The sequence below is a fragment of the Trachinotus anak genome, unplaced genomic scaffold, assembly GCF_046630095.1.
Source record: "Trachinotus anak isolate AG129_WGS33_773 ecotype Australia unplaced genomic scaffold, CSIRO_AGI_Tana_v1 ptg000023l, whole genome shotgun sequence".
Lineage (NCBI taxonomy): Eukaryota > Metazoa > Chordata > Actinopteri > Carangiformes > Carangidae > Trachinotus > Trachinotus anak.
Window position 1 is genome coordinate 9,507,187 of NW_027273874.1, and position 21,268 is coordinate 9,528,454.

At 38.7% G+C, this 21,268-nt stretch overlaps 3 protein-coding genes across 8 annotated transcripts; 2 read left to right on the forward strand and 1 right to left on the reverse strand.

The window, feature by feature from the left end:
• Nucleotides 1-819: 819 nt before the first annotated feature.
• On the forward strand, nucleotides 820-4,005 carry LOC139607211 (GTPase IMAP family member GIMD1-like). The gene is made up of 4 exons (XM_071459929.1): nucleotides 820-1,288; nucleotides 1,841-2,006; nucleotides 2,544-2,806; nucleotides 2,955-4,005. The coding sequence occupies exons 2-4, from the start codon at nucleotides 1,841-1,843 to the stop codon at nucleotides 3,234-3,236; spliced, it is 711 nt and encodes a 236-aa protein (XP_071316030.1). The 5' UTR covers nucleotides 820-1,288; the 3' UTR covers nucleotides 3,237-4,005.
• A 165-nt stretch (nucleotides 4,006-4,170) lies between these two features.
• On the reverse strand, nucleotides 4,171-10,406 carry LOC139607204 (aminoacyl tRNA synthase complex-interacting multifunctional protein 1-like). 3 transcript variants are annotated; one of them, XM_071459917.1, is made up of 8 exons: nucleotides 10,254-10,400; nucleotides 6,728-6,822; nucleotides 6,413-6,526; nucleotides 5,499-5,675; nucleotides 5,171-5,370; nucleotides 4,667-4,838; nucleotides 4,451-4,565; nucleotides 4,171-4,414 (listed from the first exon to the last, which is right to left on the reverse strand). In XM_071459917.1, exons 1-8 carry the CDS (start codon nucleotides 10,283-10,285, stop codon nucleotides 4,399-4,401), a joined length of 921 nt encoding a protein of 306 aa, XP_071316018.1. In that variant the 5' UTR covers nucleotides 10,286-10,400; the 3' UTR covers nucleotides 4,171-4,398. The 3 variants fall into 3 exon arrangements, with proteins under 3 accessions (XP_071316018.1, XP_071316016.1, XP_071316017.1); XM_071459915.1 differs by having other exon boundaries at nucleotides 4,171-4,565; nucleotides 10,254-10,406; XM_071459916.1 differs by having other exon boundaries at nucleotides 4,171-4,565; nucleotides 5,511-5,675.
• A 2,565-nt stretch (nucleotides 10,407-12,971) lies between these two features.
• On the forward strand, nucleotides 12,972-21,171 carry LOC139607201 (phosphatidylcholine:ceramide cholinephosphotransferase 2-like). Of its 4 annotated transcripts, none has more exons than XM_071459908.1 (7): nucleotides 12,972-13,128; nucleotides 16,820-17,792; nucleotides 18,069-18,186; nucleotides 18,294-18,351; nucleotides 18,614-18,709; nucleotides 18,983-19,149; nucleotides 19,523-21,171. In XM_071459908.1, the coding sequence occupies exons 2-7, from the start codon at nucleotides 17,251-17,253 to the stop codon at nucleotides 19,694-19,696; spliced, it is 1,155 nt and encodes a 384-aa protein (XP_071316009.1). In that variant the 5' UTR covers nucleotides 12,972-13,128; nucleotides 16,820-17,250; the 3' UTR covers nucleotides 19,697-21,171. The 4 variants fall into 4 exon arrangements, with proteins under 4 accessions (XP_071316009.1, XP_071316008.1, XP_071316011.1 ...); XM_071459907.1 differs by having other exon boundaries at nucleotides 12,974-13,210; XM_071459910.1 differs by having other exon boundaries at nucleotides 12,974-13,192.
• Nucleotides 21,172-21,268: the final 97 nt, after the last annotated feature.

Below are 21,268 nucleotides of genomic sequence, written 5' to 3' on the forward strand. Positions count from 1 at the left end.
AAGGACATGTCTGTACTGTGAGGACAATAACTCACGGTAAGGACATTTGTGCATTATGAGGACATTTTGGCCAGTTATCACTTTTTCAAAGTAGTGTTTGAAGGTTCAGACTTAGTTTTAAGGTTCAAGTTTTAAGGTTCAAGAGTTTCATTTAGGTTAGGGTTAGGGGCCAATGAATGAAGGGGCCATTATTTCAACGATGGTCCTCAAAAGTGTAGATAGACAAGCATATGTGTGTGTGTGTGTGTGCGGTCTCTTGATAATAATAACAGGCTCAGATTATCTTATCTCTGGTTTCAGACTCAGTCAGGATAAACTGTGAGCAGATGATGTTTCTCTCTGCAGCAGCCTCGGGCATGGGCAGTTTTGACTCTTTAACTTTATTTACACAGAAAACACTGACATAGCTGCTGCACATTCACACTGAGGTTTGATCACAGGGTGTTTATCCAGGTTCTGGTTGTTGTTGAATCAATATTTCATAAAAAAAAATCATAGTGACTTAATATCTCAGTGTTATGAGATATTATCTCTTGATTATGAGATTATACATTGTAAAAAAGAGATAGTATCCCATAATTGTTATTATCATAAACCTCCAATGGAATGTCTATAATAATTAATCATTATATTACAATTCTGAGAATATCATTGGTGTCTTTTATGAAATTTCAGTGGTCTGAGAATATTTCTCTTAATAATGAGATAGAATTATAATTATTAGATAAATAATTTGATCATAATTATAAGAAGCTATAATTATTTTAATTTTATAATTAATTAATAGTTATGATATACTATACTATACTTAGTGTTTCAATATTATGACATATTATCTCTTAATTGTGAGATAACAAGTGAAAATTATGAGCCAGTATCCTTTAATTTTTATTAATGAGAACATTTCCAGTATATCTGGGTATCCAATAATATAATATGATAAGCTTTTAGGATGAAAATAATTGGTATGACACACTTAATCATGAGACATTTCATAATTATGAAGATGTTCCATGGTGAGAGTTTTTTTTTTCTTGAGTGGCAAAACTGGGCTTCTATACATTACACACACACACACACACACACTATACTACACTGCATATCCCTTTAACCGTGTCCCTTTAAAACTGCACAGATGTCACTTTTACAACCTAATAAAACAACACAGTGACGGACAGATGGGTCAGACTGGTTATAAATTAACCAGTAACCACACATATACACACACATACATCCTCCCATATAAATTAGTCCAGGAAATGTCCCTCCGCTTTTCTCCTCTGGTAAGGTAAGACTTGTATTTTGATTTGTGTTACTTGTATAGAGAGTGGATTTTTAAACGTTTTTATAGCAGGTGCAATATGAGCTGTTATATATTCTTTTATTTTTTATAATCAACTGATAAAACCAAATTAAGATGAGCCAGTCACTGCTTCATAAACATCCTACTGCTCTGATAGAAGCTGTAAACAGTTCTGGATCACTGTCAAATTGTGCTGCTATAAGTTGTTTTTCTATCAGAGTCTTGCAACTGAATATCTTAAGTACAAAATTTTCCATTTCCATTGGTGGGTCACAACATCAACATTAGGGCTGGGAACTTTTTATCAGCCTCCCTCTTTACCCAAAATAAGACAATTTCGATAAAGTTTTTATTCCAAAAAAACTGAAAAATTGAATGAATAAGTGGAATGGAATTATTTAGCAACAGCAGTATTTAATGTTAAAGGGATGCATGTGCACATGTCTGAGGTCAACAAAAAATACTTTTAAAAATTAAATTGCAAAGCTCAAGTTAGCAACAACTTCACTCAAAAAATGTCTTCCCTTTTATCTTTAGATGGATCTCATCTGCAAACACAGTCACCATGGCAACAGCCTTGGTAATATCCTCAGGAGCTGGAGTCTTCAACATAACAACAATGAACAGAATGTGCTGGCCTTGAATGTGCTGCTGCTAGGTGACAGGCAAAGTGGGAGGAGCTCTGTGGGGAATGCTCTGATTGGTCAGTAGTCCTACAGATTGATCATCCTTAATCGTTTTCTTGTCCTCTGATTTGGATCATTTGTGTCACATTTCAACTTTTGCCCCGTCTTTCTACAGAAGCTCATTTCTGCCAAGTTATGACTGATTTAAAAAATATACTTGTGGTACATCAAAATGTTTGGTTATAAAAGTCAGTAATTTGATTTTTTGATTTAAAAAAAAATGATATACTAATTCAGAATTGTGACTTGCTAACTTGCTAAGTGCATATGACAAATTCATTTAAAAATGCAAAATTTAATCCAAGTGGAATTTGCTCATGGGGGTGAACTAAGTTGGCACAATTCTTTTAAAATATATATTATTTATAATATATATAAATAGTTATTTTGACCAGGTATTTTTATTTTCATCCTGATAACTTTTAATTTATGTTTTTCTTTTCCTGTGCTTCCAAAGATTTAAAGTGATAGACAGAAAAAAATAATGAATCTATAACTCAATTTATACATATTCAAAAGATAAAATTCAATTTATGAATTTGCATATTCAGCAGGTGGACACGAATTCCAGACAGGTACCGGCATTGCTAGTGTTTCTGTGACGACAGAGTACCAAGTCCTCAGCCGAAATTTCCAGCGGGATTTCAGACGACAGGGGGTGGAGTCTGACCTCATGTTGAGAGTGATTGACACACCCCCTCTGCTGTCAGGCCCAGCGAGCGTGGACGCGCTCTGCCCTAAAGGTGTGCACGTACTCGTGCTTGTTGTGAGGGCTGACCTGCTGCATGAAAACACACATCTGGAGCAGTGTGCGGAGGTACACACACACACACACTTCACGCCAACAGACGTGGAATCAGCAGGCCATTTGCCTCTGAATGTCAATGAATGACTTAAATAATAAAAATGATAATAACAATAAGAAGAATTATTTGTGTGTTTTATATGCGTGTCTTGGTGTTCAGAGTCTCTTCGGTCCAGACTGGCGTCATCATGCCTTACTCGTCCTCACATACGCTGACCACCTGAAGAAGGCAGGTCTTCAACCATCTGGCTACCTAACAGAGGCCACTGATTGGCTGAGAGCTCTGGCCAGTGAGGTGGTGGGTGGAGTCTTGTTCTTGGACAACAGCTGCGATTGGCCGGTGATCAGCGGACGGCCACTGAGAGACCGAGTGCTCCGCCTCTCAGCCAGGAACCATCACAGAGCCCTGAAAGTGAGGACAGAGGTCTCACTCTGCCTCTGATCCCTGGTACCTTCAAAATTTCATGTCAACTTACAGAGTTGCACCAAAAAAACTGAAAAAGCCACGCAGATGATAACCTAACAATATGCACCTTTCCCTTTCACCAGAGTACCTTTATCTCACATCTTTCCCCCAACCCCACTCCTTCAATTGTCACAATATGAAAACCCCTTTTGTTAAAATAACTAAATGCAGGACACACTTTTAGCAGCTATTTCTAATTATTTCGATGCAGTTTAGTGTATTAGAACAGTTCCCGGCTCAAACCTAATGTTGGTGCACTGACATTGTGACATTTAGACTGTTGGTATTTTTTATGTCAAAATGGCGTTAGCATGAGAAATTTGAAGATGTTGAATTTTGGTTACTTAACACAACATAAAACCATCAAAATTTCAACATCAGCTGTCGTATTCTATGTAACATGTATGTATTCTATGTATGTATGTATGTGACGTTATTAGATGCTGTCCTGACATTGAATTTTGGTCACCTGACATCACAACCCACATTCCACCAAATATCAATGTCCAGTGATGTTGGTGGTTTGTTGTAGGGTTGAGTAGATTGATGACTCATCAATACTTTTCAAATATTAATTATTTGGTATTGATGCAAATTCAAAGGCTCTGTCACATTTTCTTTTGTTTTGGTAATCACAATATTGATACATAAAAGGAATTTCTGTAGTTTCTGCTTTTAAGCAGGTCAATATTTGAACATTTTTTACAAGATGCTCAAATAAAACCTTTCCTATGTCCAAACCCAACACACTGGTTGTCTTTTTTTGGTGAAGAGACTTTACTGTCTGAAGCTGTTCAATACTTCGCTCTGAGCAGAAACGGCTCATTCTCTGCTGAATCAGTTGAAAGAAGACATGGGCCTTCCATTCTTTAAGTTTTATGTGAACAAGAAGACTCGAGGAAACTTATAATTGTGGTTTCAAGTTTTTTTAATCAATAGACAACAATGTTGCAAAGAAATATTTTCTTCTTTTCTTAGCTAACACCACAGCTTGTACCATTTGCTATCCTGGCTAAATGACTGACACCTGCTGATTTTTGCAGTTGCCTGGCCACAGCAGAGCAGGCCTTTCACAATAAAAGGACTCTGCACATGTCTTCAGCATACTGTGTGTTGGGTGTTGGGGACCTCACTATGTCTATCTGATGATGCAGTTGGTGAAGGAGGGGGCCCTGCACAGCCCCTTTCCTTTCACCTCAAATCCACAACCTTTATAGTTCGCCACACCCCTGCAGTCCACCTGCAGGTCGGGCTGAAGAAGCTCCCAAACCCTTTGCTTTGACTGCAGCTCTCTGTCTGGCTCACCTGAACACACAGAGAGAGGGAGAGAGAGAGAAAGAGAGATCTCCTTCAATTTTGTTTCATTCATTTATTATTTTCAGTAATTTTCCATTAACCATGGTTACCAGGGTAGTTTAGGAAGGTGACTCTGTCTCCAGGCATGGAGCCCGTCGGTGCAACCAGCAGTTCGATGCAGTCGTCAGAGGTGGAGCAACAGATGAGGCGGGCCTGAGAGACCACGCCCTTCATCTTACAGGCCTTTACGTTGCAAAGCAGCACAGCTAGACTGCCCTGGAGCTGCAGAGAGTGGTGGCCAACATTTTTTTATAAAACTTATGTATTAAAATTATAAATTATATGTCATATGTTATAACAATAAAGTCAAAATATTTCTAGAATAAATTATTAATTCATGAAGTCATATTATCTGAAAAAAAAAGTTGTAATGCTCCAAGAACATAGTTGTGATATTTTCAAAAAATATATTTTGAGATTAAAGTTGTAATATTGTCAGAATAAAGTAAAAGTAAACAATACATTTTTTTGTAATATTGTTTTTATTAAGTTATTTCAAAAGTTGAAATTGTTAGAGTAAAATTGTAATAATTGGACAATAAGTCATGCTGTACCTCCTCCAGGTCTGTTTTCCCTCCTAGCTTGCTGACAACCGTCCGGGGGGCGTTTTCACCCACGTCCACTTCCTGGATGGACATTGTCTCAGACAGCGGGTGGCGGCGGACACTCAGGATACGTCCAACTCTCAGGTCGAGACGGGACACGTCAACCCGAGGCTCAACCCCCAAAGAGAGAGGGTCAGAGGTGGGACGAGCTGTATGTGTGAGAGTGAGGGAGAGAGAAAATAGGTTTCAGTCTATCTTTCTCTTGTTAATTTCCTTCTTTCCTCTGTTGTTCCACCCTCCTTCCTTCCCTATTCTCCTCATCTTTCCCTCCTCTCACCTTTCCTCTCACCTCTCCTCCTCCTGCTCTGTCTCTCTCTCCGATCATGTGAGGGAGGAGGAGGATTCGTAGGAACACCAGCTAACGCTTCAGCAGGGGAGGCAGATTGATTGACAGGTGTTGTGTGGGTGGGGCTAAGAGTTGGAGGAGGCGGGGCCGGGGAGAGCAAAGCCTTGGCTGAAAGGGAGAAAAGCAGAGAGAGATGTTATTATTTCTAACTGATGTTGTATTGCCAGAAAAAAGCAGGGATTTTAATTTAATGTATCTGGCTGTGTTTTATCTTTTGGACAAAACTCCAAAAGAGTTTTACTTAATAAAGATCTTATTAAATTCAAAAAAGAAAAGAAAGACCCCCCCCCCCAATAAACATTCCACTCTGGCTCTCTGTAATTTAAATCCAACCACAGTCAACACTGAACCACCTCAGAGGGACAGAAAATCATCTACAGTTGTCTCAGTGTGTGTGTGTGTGTGTGTGTTCATACGTCATCCTTGTGGGGGCCGGTGTCAGTTTCAGACATTGTGAGGACATTTTAACAAAACTCAGGACATTTAGATAAGTGAGGGGATCTTGAAAATATGGAAATTGTTGTAAAGTTTAAAAAAAGTCTTGAAAACTAAGGACATTTTGAATTTGATGGCATTTTTATAAAATAAAGATATTTTTCAAAAGATTTTTGGATATTTATTAAAATTCAGGACATTCTTTAAAAGTGAGAACATTTATGCAAAGTGAGGACACTTTCCAAGATGCTTTTGGAAAGTGGGGACATTTTTTAGAAATACAAACATTTTGGAAAATATTTGTGGAAAAAGATGCAAAATGAAGACATTTTGGGAAAGTAAAATCATTCTGGATGTTGTTAGAACATGACAACATTTTTAAAAAGCTTTCTTTTTTTTTTTTTTTTTACCAGTGCGTCTTCTTTGTTTGTCCTGCAGTTGAAATCTCAGCTGTTCAATATCTTTCTTCAGTTTGGCATTTTCCACCAGCAGCTTCTTCTGTTCTCTGACTGATGCCTGCAGGACTGAAACACACACACAAAAGGACTCAGGCTTCATGATCAGTTTATAGGAGTCAAGTTTTCATGTAAAGGATCATAATTAATGTGAAATCAGTTAATGGCCATGTATTTAATTGGTCTGTAACTTGGTCCATATAATGTTCTCCACTGTGGCTAATGGGCAACACATGAACCCTCTCCCACCCGTCCTGTATTTGCTCTTACGTGCTTTCTCTCTGTTCAGCAGGGCGTGAGTTTTGAAATACTCCATGATCTGCTCACCATCCTCTGGATCAAGCTTCATGAGAGCTGTTGCCAGGCTAAGAAAGAGGCAGACATAGGCAGCAAAACAGTGAAACATACAAGAAATGGAGCAGAGGTCAACTTTCTTAGCCCCAAATTAGAAACAAAGCTGAAATGAGAAATGTACCCAATATTACTCCCAAAACAACAATCTGTTCCCTTCCTCCAGGAGAATAAAATGTTGTTGTAACAACAAGAACAACAACATTTCAACCAAAACTGTTCCCATTTGAGACAGGTTCATGTCAAGTCTGAACTTAGACAAGTTAAAGTCAAGTTTGAAATTGAGATAAGATCAAACTAAGTTTCAAGTCAGTTCAAGTCAAGTCTGAACCGAGACAAATTTGAGTCTCAAGCCAACAGAGCTAAGTCCAAGTCAAGTCTCAGGTTCGTTGACACAAGTCCAAGTAAGTTTCAAGCTGACTGAGACAAGTTCAAGCTGGGTCTCTGCTGAGACAAGTTAGTCTCAACTTAAGTCGCACATCAGTTGAGACATAAGTAAAGTCTTGAGTCAGCTGAATCGAGTTCAACTGAGATCTCAACAGATATTTTGACCATTTTTGACCAGTGACAGTGTAGTGGGCGTTGCTGAAACATCGACAGACTCTCATGTTTGACAGTATGCAAATCGTTCAGACAATGATGTCATAAACACACCAATAAAACGTTTATATAGATGATATCTTAGAGGAAAGGATGTGAATGATTTTGCCGTAGCCAGAAGGCAGCACACACACAAACGCACACACATGCGCACACACACACACACACACACACACACACACACACACACACACACGTGGAGAATACGAAATGTCAGAATTAATTGTTATGGGGAAGTTTGTAACAGAAATGAATACTGTTTTCTCTGTCTACTTCAAAGTTCTACCTGTCCTTTGCTTGATCGACAGCTGGATTAGACCACACACCTGGTGGTTTGTATACCTGCTGACAACCTCACAATTCAACAGTCAACTATTCAGCTCAATTTAGCTGAATAGTTGACTGTTCAATTCACAAAGAAATATTTCAACCTGTTTTTAACGTAAATCAACTTGTATCACAAATTTTCTTAAACCTATTTTTTTCCTTATTCTTCTGCAACCACCTGCATTACTCTGTCTTGTTTCAAGCTACACACACTAACTTCGCAAACACTTGATTTACAAAAAACAGGCTGAAATATTCTTACAAAATCAGGTTGTACAACCCAAATGCTGCCCAGACATTAATGCATCAGTGATAATAATCCTATTATATGGGACACCATGAAATGTGGTGTTGGGGTTACTTTTGTTTCTCAGAGTACATTTTATTGATCAGTGGCGGATACTGACATGGGCAATGTGGTCAGCCACCCAGGGTGGCATCTTGTGAGAGGGCGACACGAGCACTCGCAAAAGAGAAAACAAAACTGAATATTTGTCAACTTTTATTTGCACAAACCGGTTTTCTATTGCTCATTTGCACGTCAAGTCAATCACATCATGTCATTGTGTGGGGAGGGGCGCCCTCTATTTTATGCGGGCACATCTGTTTGCTGCTGAGAAGATCTCACACACAGAGGTTGTGGAAGGGGGGGGGTTCACCTCTGGACCTCAGAACTTTGCCCAGGGCATCGTACAAGCTCGAACCGCCGCTGTTATTGATAATACTTACATTATGGCAAGAAAAATGACAGCATCAGTTGCATTTCAAGGTAACCGCAGGGCTAAAGATAAGAGATTGTGGTTGAACCACATGAAGAGAAACTGAAAATGTCTCTCAAACTGAGCCGAGACATGAAAGCATAGAAAGAGCTGTCACTGAAGTTTCGATAGATGTTATCTGTGATGAAGGAAAGCATATATTAATACCATCAAAGCACTGACACACACACAGAGGGAGGCTTATTGAAACCAGGATATTTGCATCATGATTAACAGAGCTACTGACGCAGCTGCAAGCTGTAGCTGTAAGTCTGGTTAAGAATTACCTACAGAAAGATATCAACCAATCAACTGTCACTGACACATTTACCTGTGCAAGCCCATTCTTAAAGAAAAAACTCTTTTTAAAAAAAGTTAAATTTCTTTCCAGAAGAAGTTTTCTATTTTTTTTCTTTTTTTTTTTGCCATGTTACATAGGTATGTTTTTTAATTCTGTAGATTCTATTTTAGTCTATTCTACTAATTTCTTAGTGGTCTGACAAAATCTTGCAATTCATAAAATGAATAATCCTGAGATCAAAATGCCAAGAAAAGCGTGTTAGCAAACACCACATGAAATCAACATATTCTAAACTTGTTTTTATCACTTAGGAGGACATCACACTGACTAATCTCAAAATACACTTTACTGTTTTCACAGTGGTGAGGGTTCACATGATTAACATTTTACCATTTGTCCATGTCCACATGTGACATAAAACCTATGACCATGAACACATAAAAATGTGAACATGTCCATATCTGCAAAGCTTTGAGAAATACCTCGTGCATCTGGCCCTTTTTCCTTAATTGTGACCAAACACCAAGTTTTAATCTAAATTTCATAGTTTAACTTGTGGCGGTTTGCTTTTTGTCCCCAGATGGTGGTTGCGTCTCCACAATGTGAGTGTGTAAAAAGATTATATGTCCTCACAATGTGATAATAACGAGTACACGCGCACACGCACGCACACACACACGTGAGCAGCAGCTGCTGAATGAGCCACTGAATGTGGGAAGAGATGCAACAGCTGCAGTTAGACCCTGGGCTATAAATAACCTGAAATGGTACAACACACACACACCCATACAGATCCTTGTTTTGCTATATTTGCAGGGAGCTATCATTGACATACCTGACCCTAAGCTAACCTTGAATGTGATTCTAACCCAAAAACTCAGTCTTAACCCTCAAACAGCCTTTTAAACTTGTGGGGTTTAACATTTTGGTGCCCACAAAGCTGTCGAACCCTGTACATACAATGGGCACCTGGTTTTCAGACCACATGAATATAGCAACACTAATATTTAATATTGACACCACTTGACATAATAAAGAGAATGAACTGAAAGGGAAGAACAACAAGCAAATTTCAGCTTTATTTAAAGAGGAAACATTCAGAATGCCAAATCTTATTTGATGTGTTGATGTAATTGTTGCGCTTATGAAGGATTATCCTGAGGTAAAGCATTGTACAATTACAATTTAATGAAAAACGAAGAACTTGGAAAGGACACACAGCTATGGAGGTTTAAATTTAAAAAAATCACTGGAATAATCTTCAAGCAGATGTAACGTTAGAATTTAACTTTTATTTGCTCTCGACAAAGAATCAAAGTTCTATCATAATCTTAATGTAAAAGTTTGACACACACCTCATACTTGACAAGCAGAGAAAAGGGAGTTAGTTTGTGGAAAAGTTAAGTAAATATAAGACAAGAAAAACATACACAAAGTAACACAGATTTGTGGGTTGTACCTGGGATGAAACAGGTTGTCAGCGTTGTCCATGTCGGAGGATGTTGTCGGTCGGCTGGTCAGAGGCAGAAAGCTCAGAGTCTGTTTTAAGCCGAGACAAACTCTTCGTCAGCTGTCTGCTTCCATCTTCAGCTGGAGTCAACACCGCCTGTGGCTCGAGGTCAAAGGTCAAACACTTCCCAGTTAAATTCCAGAATGGGTGTGATTTGGTTCTGAATGGAAACTTATTAAACAGAAATAACTCACTGCAGATTGGTTGAAATTAAATGAAATCTTATGAAATAAAATGTCTCTTAAGCTGAAATATGCTGTTTTCTTATATGACACTGTGTACTAAAGTTTTTTTTCTTCATGCTGTGGCAAAGACAATTGTGTTGTGTTTGTATTTGTTCATTTGACCTTCAGTTTTTAGCAGAGGTCTTTAAATAAGCTTTTAGCTCCATACTTCTACACAAGATTATGTTTACTTTAAATTCAAATTGTATGTATCTAAGTGCCTTTATCTATCTCTATCTATATCTGTCATGATAATAATATTTTAACATGTAAACATATGGTTATTAAAGAGAATAGAATTATTTATATTATTTTTAGCACCAGAAACAGTTATTATCACTCCTATACCTCAGTATTCCAATGGATGAAGTACCTCTATATACATGTAAAATACCTCTGCCCAGCAACACATGTATAATTTATTTATATACAGACATATACATATTTACACACTTTGCTTCCCTGTATTTGAGAACATCGCAGCATCTTCCTGTAGGTGACATTACACATACACATGTGTAAGGTCTGTCCACAGATTTTCAGTGATGTTCACCTCAGGGTTTCATGTTCATGGTGGATGTTGAGGTCTGTTCAGGATCATGGTCCTGTTAGCCTCTTTTCTCTTCCACTGTCCTGACTGACAGCAGGATATTTGTCTTCACAGTGTGTTGAGATTTAGTCAGATTGTTGTGTCAGATAATGTGACATGACGCTGAGTCACTGCCGTGTGTTGTGTTTGAGTTTTTCAGTAGATAATCAGCCTCCTCTGGTGGAAGAACACTAGTACTACAGTCTACCAAACATACGAACGTTTGCTGTATTTCACTTGTGTCACCCCTCTGAGATGTATTCTAAATGCTTTCTCCTCAGGTGGAAACAACTATTTGAAACTTTAGATGGTTTTGTTTTGAAATTTAAGTCAGTAGGAAATTAAATCATTATAAATGTAATTCTTTGACTAACTAATCCTCATCTATAGCTTTGGAGTGAATGCCTGTGTGTTGTCTTTTCTAAATGCCTGAATCCAATTTAGATTATTATTTATTTTTTTTTTTGTGAAATTCACCTCAACAAATAAATTATGAAGTCATATTTTAGAAATATGGATTTCACAAGTCCATATTCTTCCAATTCAACCCCACCCTCGCAAAGAAATGTATGACTCATCACCAAAAACATTAATGTAATTATCTTTTTTTCCCCCGACTTGTTACATAAACATTTAATTATCATAAATGATATTTTCTGCAAATGATAGCTGTGTCAAATATTTCATTCTGGTGGGCAACTTCCTATTTTAATTCATTTCTCTACCTAAAACAGTCAAATTCAACAATACTTACTGTCTAACATATACCAGACTCACCATGTGTGATTAATGAGTAATTGCTAAATCATCCCAGTGTCACTAAGATCTTCTATGTCGTCTAAATCCCAGGCCATAATCCAATATTTGATCAAACGATCAGTTTGGGGAGTTGCCCGGAAGTGACTTTTCAGACAGGTAACTAATCCGTGAGTCACTTTTGTCAATGATATCAATCCTCGTCCACATTTCATCACTCTGTTTGATTTGTAGAAATTCAGCCACAAGAAATTACAGAGCTGAGACTGTTGATTAACAAACACAAAGATTTAGACACATTCAAGGAAATCTATAATGTGTATAATTCAGATTAGAGTCTATATCAGTTCATTATAATACAACCTATACACTCCAAAACATTCAGCAAAAAAACAAACAAAAACTCAGATTAAACCAAGCAGAGAACATGGATATGAAAAACCATAAATACAAAATTACTGAATACAAAAATGTTGATTTACTGCATCGACATTTTGACATGAGTTCAAATCAAGATTACCACATTTTATATCAAAAGTGTGAATCAAAATGAAGAAGTTATAATTTTGATCTAATAATTCGGACTTTGACTATCTCACTGGTTTGACTGTAGATCAATACAATACATCAATATCATATTAATTTAAAAGTCACCGCTTTGTTTTGCCAACTCCTAATATCGTTTTACTGGATAATTATAAACAATAACGAATAAACTTTTTCATTATTTGAAACTCTGTATGTTATGGCTTATATGAATTTGACTGTGTCTTGGAAACTCACGTGGTCTGGACATAATTATATTCATAATAAAAACTTAATTCTATCAATGCTGTCATTTGGACTAGTTAGTCAAATTAAAATCAAATAAGCAAGGCAGTATAAATACAGTAAATAAATATATATTTAATTTATATATATATAAATTATATTTGTCTGTCCTCTCTAAAACGGTCTTCGTTCCATTTTTTACTCAGGTGAGTCATCGACGTCAGAGGGGAGTCAGCAGAGGGGGGGGGGTCGGGCGCGTCAACGGAAGCTGCCGAACCATATTTGGACTTCAGGGACCGGCGTGAGGCGCGAGGATGGGCGGGGCTTCTCCGCCGATACTCGGGCTCGCGCTTACAGGGTGAAACCAGGAGCGCGCTCGGAGTTAACGAGGAGGGAAGGAAACAGGAGGAGAGAGTGAGGAGGAGAGAAAGAGGAGAAGAGTGAGGAGGAGAGAAAGAGGAGGAGAGAAGCCTGCAGCTGAGCGGTGAGTCTGCGGCAGAGAGAGCTCGGTCTTTACCTGAGAGTCCAAGAGGAGACGCGCCCGACAGGTGCGTCCGTGTGGACAGGTGCGTCCGGGCGTGAGTTTTACCTTTCAGCACAAGTGTTCGTGTAAAAGCGACTGTGTTGAAGCCACACGTCGGTTAATCGAGTAGTTGATGCGCAGAAGGTGGTTTTTCGGGCTGAGGTCGAGTATCTGGCGGGAACAGGCCCCGGAAACACCGGCGGGGAGGCCCCTGAGCTCTGTAGACACCACCACACTTTACTGCCCCGCTTGGTTTGTGGTGAATCGATTAACTGCAGCTGATCAAGAGAGAAATAATGATCTTGTGGTGTGATGTGAGGGCTTCAATCTCAGTGATTTCTGAAGGAAAACCCTTCGTGTGACTTTTCTTTAGCGCTGAAATGATTCGGGAACCAGTTCATCAGTCGGTTAAACAGTTCCCTGTCACATCCCATAGATTCACTGCTTCCACACTGTCACATGTGGAGACTTTTACTTAGAATTACGTTTTTAAATGAATATACTTAATGTGATCTGCAACTGTTTGGGTAATCCATTATTTCAGTCATGTATTTGCAGCATTTACTAGCCTGAGCAGCTTTTGTATGTTAACATCATCAGAGTTGAATATCTCTGGGTTTCTGACTCTTTGGCTCTCAGAAGTTGTGGATCTGTATTTTTCCTGACTCCTAACAAACCAAAGTAACAGAGAATTGAATCAACGCTGAAAGCAAACCTCAGCTGCAGTGAAACCAGATGAGCAGTTCGCTGGTTGCAGCTCCGTAACCCTCTGCACTGTGTCTGTCTTGTGTTGATGAATCAGCTCTAATTTGGGGAAATGGAATTCCCATGGTCTTAATTTGATTAGGGTTCATTTCTGTCTTATTCTGTGGGGCTGTAAACAGGATGTGATGTAAAAACCATGCACCAAGCAGTTGTGAGATGGTTTAAAACGAGTATTAAACACAGCGAAGCCTCGAAAGTCACCAGACAGAAGCACCTTTTACTGAAGTGTTGTGCTTTATGGAGGACTGCAGCAGCTAAATGTCTTTACACAACAAAAATGAATGTTTTTAGATGTTTCAAAGGCATTTCGTTATCACATATAGGGTTTAGAATTAAACCTGAAGCTTGTGGGGTCTGTGCAAATCTGGGGTTTTAAACTTTATTCTACAGAAAATCCAGAAAATCATCTGCAAGTTGAAATGTGGAAATTATATTTGGCTGCAGCCAAAAATACCAAAACTCAGTCACCTTCAGGAATTAAAATGCATGACTGTGATTACATGTATTAAGAGCTTGCATTGCAGTTGTTGCATAACAATGTATGGGATGTTTCCTGGCAGTAATTAACCTGACGCTTGATTATGAAATAGTTTTTCATGTAGTGTCTCAGTCTAAATAATCCTGCCTGGCGGGTTTCAGGTCGCAGGGTGTTTTTAAAAGTATTTGACTTGTGTGGTTGTGTAGGAAGATTTAACATCAGACACCAACAGACGGTCAAACACTCACTTATATATGAGCACACATTCACTGCTGTGTGAACTGTTGTCAGAGAGGCAGCAGAGAGAGGAGGTATTTAGCAGGAGAGAGAGACATGACTCAATTTAACTCGATCTGCAGCAGTTTAACAGAAAACATCTGCACACAACTGCAGAAAAGTTCAGTAGATGCAGGTAGTTCAGAACTTCATGGTTTACCAGCAAAGCATTAATACTACTACTTATTACTAATAACAAAAAGCAATCGTCTTCAGCCGCCTGCAATGTAAGGCTGGAGCTAATGATCATTTTCATTACTTATATGTATAACAATTATTTATATATTGATTTTTATTTCAGTTAAGCATTAACACATTGTAAAGTGGTCTAACAAATGGTTTTCACATTGGAGAGTCTACAACTAGAACATAATTTAAATGAAATGCATAATAAGAATGATGATAATAACAATAATAATATAAAGATAGAAGATAAAGATCACTGGGTTATCAAAATAATTGTCCGTCTATATCTGTTGTGCGATTGACTACTTGTTTCAGTTATATATGATGAATTTAATTTTATTTCATATTAATATTGATGGTCAGAGTTCTCATTAGAACAATTAGTTGATTGACAGAAATAGTTTTAAAAATTCAAATTAATTAATAATAATCGATAATAACTTTATTGTTAGTTGTATCCCTAGTTCTCACTATAATGATAACGATAATAAAAAAATAATAAAAATAACAATTATAATAATACAGAAAAAAACAGAACACATTTAAAAATTCAAAGATGAAACCAAGAGCAATCAAAACTAACAACATTATAAACACATTAAGTGAAATGAACTAAAATGCCATAAAGTTAAATCACAGAAAAGCTATTTTAAACTTGTTTTTTTTGTTTTTTTTTTTGCAAACAGAGATTTAAAAGATAAGACAGAGTTTGCTGCCCTGACAGCAGATCCTGCCAAAGTTCAGAAGCCCTGACACCAAAGGCTCCGTCACCTCGGCTTATCAGTCCAGAGGTGATGCTTCAGTGATCTGAGGGAGCTGCAGGGGGCAGAGGGCAGCGACAAGAGCAGGCACTGATCATTTCTGTACTGGAGCCATTAACAGGGAGAAGTGTACAGTCATTCAGTGAAGCAGCTGCAAAAGAAAACAAACCAGTTATAAGATGCAGGTCTCAGCTGTTTGGTGAATTATAAAGACGTCTCTGTCTGTGAGCCTCGCGTCAGTGCTGTCTGACTCGTTTTCTCTTCACACGTGGGTTAGTATTAACAGGATGTGTGTGTGTGTGTGGGTGTGTTTCTGTTTTTACAGGGAGTGCCTCCCTGAGGTTACTAAAAGTCAAACACTCAAGACAACAGCCGTGTGTGTGTGTGTGTGTGTGTGTGTGTGTGAGAAGCAGGTCAAAGACACACCTGAGCTTGATTAACTGCAGAGATAAGTAAATTCCTGTGTACGACGTCAGCAGTATGCAGTCAGGTCACTGCAGGTGTTCAGAACTTCATTAACAATTCCATTGATTTACTAATGAAGAACAACTAAAGGATAATGCTGCAGCTGCTTAAAATGCACCACTTTACAGAATTAGATTAGAGTGATGGTGTGAGATTGGAAGAAATGTGATCATCTGACAACATAGAAGTGGAGTATAAAGTTTAATGAATGAAAAGGGAGTTTGTCAGAATGCATTAGAAAATAGCTGAAATGTTAATGAAGTTTGCATTAGGACAGTCAACTTAAATTCCTTTTTTTAAATTGTATTTCTTAGTATATCTGGAACCAACTGATTTCATTATAGATTAAATTATTAGTTATGTTTCAATTTAGCAGTGAAACATTTACTCAGAAATGGATTTATAAATAAATTAATTTACAGTCCAAACCCCAAATACAATCACTTTACCAGAGTCAGATTCTTTGCCATATATTGTGGAACAAAAAAGGTTTGGGATTTGGGCATGTCAAAATTATTGATTCATTAGGCGCAAATATGTTTTCTGTCAATCAACAAATCGATAATTTGATTGATCGTTTCAGTTCTACATTCTGAGACAGCCCCAGAAAGAGGTAGAAAAAAAACTAAATACGTACGAAGCGGCCAAAATGAATCTGTGGCTCTGAGTATAAGAAGAAAACAGGCGACTGAAAATGAAAGTGTTTGTTGTGGTTTTTCAGGGACGTGCTGAATCATCCCGACCAGACCGGATTGACCAATCACCTGCCTGCTCTTGTGACCTCACCAGTTTCACTGCTGCTGTTGATCAGGTCATTGATTTGTATGTTGCCTATGTCTGTATCAATGATCGTGGACCTTGTGATCACTGCCTGACCAGACCGAAGAAGTCAATCACTGCTGCTGGAACACTGATAACTGCTATTGATCGCTGACGAAAACAGTCGATACTTGAATAAATAAAAGGAATATTTGTGGAACTCAAATCTCCTGAAAACCTCCAGAAACAGCAAAAGCAACACAGTTAAGCTGATTTTTGCTCAGCTGACCCATTACCAAGACTTTGCCTTAAAACCTGACAAATAAACTCTTTCTTATTGATCACGTGATCATTGAGATTTCCTAAAGGGAATACAAGCCATCAGGTGGATCAATGGCAGCGTCAGAACTGATCCAGGACAACAATGATGTTCGTCCTCATGTGGAAGCTAATGTGACCACGACAAATCCTGCTACCGCTAGTCATCCTCCGAGGGTGGCTAATGGTAACCCAACCCGCCACATCTCGGCGCCAACGTCCGCCACGGACACCCACGATGGCAACAACAAACACGAGCGCAGCAGACTGAGCAGTCTGTTCCACCAGAACCAGCTGATCCACTCTCTGAGCAGCGGACTGAAGCGACACTGCGACTACATCAAGATCACGGTGCCGGAGGAACGAGCCAACCGCCTCCCCAAGGAGTGGTGGAAGACGGGCGTGGCCTTCCTCTACGCCCTGTTCAACCTCGTCTTCACCACCGTCGTCATCACCATCGTCCACGAGAGGGTGCCGGACAAGTCGGTGAGCCCGCCGCTGCCTGACAAGTTCTTCGACTACGTGGACCGAGTGCCCTGGGCCTTCACTGTCACCGAGGTCAACGGGCTGATCCTGGTGGGACTCTGGCTCGTCCAGTGGCTGTCCCTCGAACACAAGTACGATCAGCAGATTCAGATTCACATCGTTACCTGAATATTGATTAGATTTCTGACACATGGAAATAACTGTAGATACTAAATTGACAAACAAGCTATTTGACCCAAACACTGAAGGCTCCGCTTCAAAAATGTTAAGTTGATCACTTTAAATTATTGACGAGACACAATCCTCTAAAAAAAGAAGACGTCTCACTCTGTTGGAGTTATTGGAACCGCAGAAACGCTCAATATAATCTGATATAATCTTGAAGTGAACGTCTCTCTTCTCTGCAGAGCTATCGTGGGTCGTCGGTGCTTCTTCCTGATCGGGACCCTCTACATGTATCGCTGTGTCACCATGTACATCACCACCCTGCCTGTTCCCGGGAAACACATGGTCTGCGCCCCAAAGGTACTTACAGCACACTGATCTACATTTACTGTCCCCTTACCCGTCGTTTACACACTGTTCATCATGAATGAATGTTGTCGTAAGTCTTGTGTATTGTCTGTGTGCAGCTTTACAACGACTCAACTGGGAAAATCTGGAGGATTTTGAGGCTGATCTCAGGAGGAGGTAAAACCCAAACTCTTAACTGTTTATAAAAACTCATTTAACTGCATTTTACAGAATGGAAACCCAGTTTGAACACGTCCACTCCAGATACTGATCGACATTTACACAGGACAGAAGGACTAATAATAATAATAATAATAATAAAACAGACAGAAATGCAAACACAGCATCTTTCAAACAAAAGAAAATTTTATTTGCATTAATTTTTTTATGCTTTGTGTCATGTTGTGTTTAATATTGTGTTTGTGTGTCTGTTGTTCAGGTTTGTCTATGACCGGCTCTCACTTGATGTGTGGAGACTTCCTGTACAGCGGTCACACTGTCATGTTGACTCTATCCTACCTTTTCATCAAAGAGTGTGAGTACACACATACACACACAGTTCTGCTCACTGACTTGTATGCTTCATAATTATTAGATTTTGTTATGAATCATAATTCAGTTTGACTAATTCACACATAGGAAAAAAAGATCCAAGTACAAGGCGTAAAATACAAGAATAAAAATAAATTGAAATAAATATGAATAAATTCTAGCATAAAAAAGTCTGTTTTTATTTGGTTCATTAGGTCACATGAATGTTAACATAATACACGATGTATGATCGTACATGTTGACGTGTGTGTTTCAGACTCCCCGCCCTGGATGTGGTGGTATCACTGGTTTTGCTGGTTGCTCAGCGCCTCGGGGGTCGTCTGCATCCTGATTGGCCACGAGCACTACAGCATCGATGTGGTCATCGCGTACTTCGTCACCACCAGGACCTTCTGGTGGTATCACACCATGGCCAACACACATGTAGGTGGACACACACTGCCAGTCTGTCTGAGTCGGGACCTCTCGTTGGTTCTCCCTCCTCCCCCAGCCCCTTTCTCTTTCTCCTCACTTTGTTTTTTTAAATAATCAGCCATAGTGCAAGTAAATCTGACAGGCCTGCTTTGTCATATGATCTACTTTTCAGACGTCTCATTAAAAGTTTCTATATTAAGATATTTAGTTTGAAAGTTCAGTCACTACTAGTTAACCAGCCCACAGCTAGCCCGCTAACAGCAGCTGGAGACATCTGGAACTAAACTTTTACCATTTTTGCTTGAAAATTAAACAGTGACTTGATTCATTCTTTCAGCTTTAATAATTTCAAGTTACAAATTTTGTGTTTATTTCTGCTCAGGCGCTGCGTCAGGCTCCAAACAACTACCTGTCGAGGACGTGGTGGAACATGATCTTCAACTTCCTGGAGAAAAACGTCCAGACGACGGTTCCCATTGTGTTCTCGTGGCCGGTGGCCCTGCCTTCATCCTGCAGACAGAGATACAGGATGGTGGAGGGGGGGAGGGACGAGTGAGGACAGAGGAGAAGAGGGGGGAGGAAAGAGGAGAGCTGATGAAACGAGGATTCATCCAGCCTGACTCCTGTATGAGAGGACGGAAATGCAGACGGACGAAGAGCTTTAACATCACTTTATTTATTTGAAGCAACGTTTCCACCTCCCTCCTGATGACTGAGGAAGAGGAGGCACAGACAAGGCGTCATTACGTTTACATTAACATTAGATTATAATGACATCAAAGAATGAACATGTGGTGCAGCTCAAACACCTGAAGTGAAGTCTACACAGTCACTGACCTGTGGCACTAAAACTTTTCATATTTGTTTTAAAAATCCCCTAATTTCATCTAATTTAATTTAATAAAATACATTTTCAACTCACAAGCACCTGAACACTAACTTATTATACACAAACATGAAATTAAATACAAAGTCTAAAACAAGGAAAAAGTTACCAGGGTCCAGATCAAATAATAATTAAAAAAAGCAGCGTTTTGTGTGTTAACTGAGCATGCTCAGACAAAAACAGCCACAAAACATGTTTCCTTGTTGATTTGCGAAGGCAAATGCAGCATCAACGAAATAAATTAAGGTAATTGTTGATAGTGTAGCTAACCTCTGTCAGCTAGCCAAACATTTAGGACCAAAGTTAAACTGCTAGCTGTTTAACATTCACAAAGCTAACATCAGTTTGAGAATGAGAGCTTATGTCATTGAATTGGGTGAGTTAGCCACATGCTACCTAGTTATGCTAAACAATTGTGTTGATAAGTAATGCTAACTAAGGTAAGCTAACTAGAGTTTTACGACTAAGCTAAAACCACTAGCCACTTAGCTTTCCTTGTGGTAACTTAAATCGGGTTTTCATCATCTTAACAAAACAAACAAAACAAACTACAAACTACAGGCTGAGGACAGAAGCTAAAACTGCTAGCCACTTAGCTTTCCTCATGTTTAAGGTGGGTTTTCATCACCGTGAGAGTGAAAGCTTGTGTCAGTGAAGTGAAGTAACCATGTGCTAGCTTGTTATGCTAAACTATTGTTTTGATGATTGAAAGTTGAGACTACACGTTTAAATGTCAGGGATTATTTCGTGCTTTGTCTTTGGTTCATAAATTAGACAGGACCTAAGCTAACAAAGATAGCAACTTACATTCCTTGTGCTAACGTTTCAGCAGTGAGAGTTCATGAATGCAAGTTAATGAGTATTGTTGTATGTTTCCTGTACTTCATTATTGTTAAGTTATATTTACAAGTAATGTGTAAAGTATTTTTTTTATTCTTAAAACAGAAACTGCCTGTTAACTTCAGATTCAACCAAAAACTCCCAACACAATGCTGCTGAATTTAAAACGGATTAATGAAGGTTGTTGTTGTATGAGTTAAATGTTGTGTGATGTTCAACACTGAAACTCACATCTGTCTATGTTGACATGAGCAGTGTCACAATCCAGATGTTTGCTTTGATAATAAAAGATTATTTTCAGTTAAGAGCTGTTGATTGACGTTATGTTATGCTGGTACTTTGACGTTTTACTGCAGAATTCAGTCCTTTTACTGCTGATACTTTAACTACTAAAATTGATGT